Source organism: Guillardia theta (assembly GCF_000315625.1).
Source record: "Guillardia theta CCMP2712 unplaced genomic scaffold GUITHscaffold_61, whole genome shotgun sequence".
Lineage (NCBI taxonomy): Eukaryota > Cryptophyceae > Pyrenomonadales > Geminigeraceae > Guillardia > Guillardia theta.
This window is the reverse complement of record NW_005434613.1, coordinates 84485-86840: the sequence shown is the minus strand read 5'-3', so window position 1 is coordinate 86840 and position 2356 is coordinate 84485. Positions and strand designations below refer to the sequence as shown.

Genomic DNA, 2356 nt, shown 5'->3' with positions numbered 1-2356 from the left:
CGATAGCAAGATCAAACCAATTGCTCTTTTGTGTTCGACCGTCCGTGGATGGGGTTGTCTGTAGTCTTTTCGTTCTGCTTCTCCTCTCTTCCTTCTCCCTCCTTATCACTTGTCCTTCTCCCTTCTCCTCACTTCCCTTTCCCTTCTCCTCTCTTCCCTTTCCCTTCTCCTCTCTTCCCTTTCCCTTCTCCCCTCCCTTTCCCTTCTCCTCTCTTCCTTCTCCCTTCTCTCTCATCCCTCGCCTCCGCGTTTCAAATTCCACGATTTCCTCATCCCCTGCTTCAACTTCTTCCCTCTCCCTCTCCTCCTCCTCCTCCTCCTTTGTCCGTTATTTGCCCTTTCGATCCTCTCTTCCTTTCACTGCCCTTCCCTCCTATCCTCCACTCCTCATCCTACCTTCTTTCCCTTGCCACCACGACCTTCCCTTCCCTCTCCCTCTCCCCCATATCAACTCCTCCCCTCTGCTCACTCAGCAGCCCATCCTCGGACTTGATCTTCTTGTTCAGGATACAGCGAACTGTCATTAGCCCCTGGCTCTCAGTCAGACACGTGAGAGCGCGTGAGGGAGGAGGAGGACGCGGGGAGGACGCGGAAGAGAAGGAGAACGTGAGGGCAACAGGAGAAGGAGATACGAGGAAAGGAAAGTGGGTGGAGACAGCAGGGGAGGAAAAGGAGGAAAAGCAGAAGCAAAAGACGAAGGAGTAGGAGCTGGGGGCAGAGCAGAAACGGGCAGATAAGAAGAGTTGAGTGAGAGGAGCAAGAGGAGGAGAAGCAGGAGGAGGACGCACCAAGGTCTTGCGAGAGAGGTACTGCATCAGCCGAGCGAGGAAGTAGCACAGGACAGCCATCCAGACGAAGTTTACAGCTAGCCAGACACCCGGGGGGAGCAGGAGAGGCTCAACTATCAACGAGTTGACCTGCAAGACAGTAGCATGACAAACTCGATCACTTGCCTGAGACCCTCTCCTCTCTGTCTGACAAGTTCTGTCCCTTCCTGTCCTGTCCTGTCCTGTCCTGTCCTGTCCTGTCCTATCCTGTCCTGTCCTGTCCTGTCCTGTCCTGTCCTGTCCTGTCCTGTCCTGTCCTGTCCTGTCCCCTCCCTCCCATCTATTTTCTCCTCCTCTGCTCTGCTCTCCTCTCCTCTCTCGTTCTCCCCTGCTTTTCTCCTTCTCTCCTCATCTCATTCCCCTTACCCATTGCGGAGGCCCGATGTTTAACGTCGCTCCTCCTGCTTCAGCGTCAGGAGCAGGAGGATCGAGCTCGGGCTCTCACCGATCCGGTCGATGATGTCGAAGGCAAACGACCCCGCTAGCACAACTTGCATGATGGCGAGGGAGGCGGAGGCTGAACGACCAAATGAGACAAGAGCACAAGAGGAAGAGAGAGGGGAGCAGGAGGAGCAGGAGCAGGAGACGGAGACGGAGTAGCAGGAGCAGGAGACGGAGGTGAGCAGGAGCTGGAGGAGCTTGAGGAGGAGGGGGAGCAGGAGAGAGCAGATGCTCATGGGAAGAGCAGATAGAGAGGACAGGAGCTGTTTGTTAACAGTGAGGAGGTAAGAGCAGAGCAGAGCAGAGCAGAGCAGAGCAGAGCAGAGCAGAGCAGAGCAGAGCAGGAGCAGGAGCAGGAGCAGGAGCAGAGCAGGGCAGGGCAGGGCAGGGCAGAGCAGAGCAGGGAAGAGCAGAGCAGAGCAGAGCAGAGCAGGGCAGGGCAGGGCAGGGCAGAGCAGAGCAGAGTAGGGCAGGGCAGGGCAGGGCAGGGCAGAGCAGAGCAAAGGAAATTGGGATGTAAGAGGGAAATTTGTGAGTCCTTCGACCTCTTTCATTCGCGGCGGAGGCGTCGACAAGAAACTTCATGTTGGTCTCGATGGCTCTGAAAGTTTCTTCGAGCTGTTTGGAGTTGATCGCGTCCGTGGTCTCGTTGAGATTGACCTGATCAAGAATGAGAAGCGAGGAGGAGAGGAAAGGACAAGACAGGACAGGACAGGACAGGACAGGACAGGACAGGACAGGACAGGACAGAGCAGGACAGGACAGGACAGGACAGGACAGGACAACAGGAGGTAGGAGGGAGGAAGCATGCGAAAGGACGAAGAAGAGGGAGGAGGAGAACGTTTGTAGCTCACAAGCTGATTTGCTGCGCCATCCACGAGCTTTGCAAGGTCACGGACACGAAGTTTGACGTTGTCGCTGGAAAGCAAGATGAGAGAATAGAGGCCAGGAGAGGAGAGAGGAGAGGAGAGGAGCAGGAGCAGGAGCAGGAGGAGAGGAGGAGGAGGAGGAGAGGAGGAGGGAGGAGGAGGAGGAGGAGGAGGAAGCAAGAGAAGCAGGTCGTCTCCTTCTCTTCCACCTCATCGTCT

The 2356-nt window shown here is 56.2% G+C and overlaps 1 protein-coding gene across 1 annotated transcript in view; it reads right to left on the bottom strand.

Annotated features, from left to right (window-relative positions):
* Nucleotides 1–392: 392 nt before the first annotated feature.
* Nucleotides 393–2356, bottom strand: part of GUITHDRAFT_142126 (hypothetical protein) — a gene marked incomplete at both ends in the record, with an annotated part of 6717 nt that continues 4753 nt past the window's right edge. Inside the window, 5 exons of the mRNA XM_005828118.1 lie at nt 393–530; nt 789–917; nt 1194–1228; nt 1273–1344; nt 1814–1928. Of these exons, the coding sequence (XP_005828175.1) occupies nt 393–530; nt 789–917; nt 1194–1228; nt 1273–1344; nt 1814–1928 (489 nt within the window). The remainder of the gene's footprint in view (nt 531–788; nt 918–1193; nt 1229–1272; nt 1345–1813; nt 1929–2356) is intronic.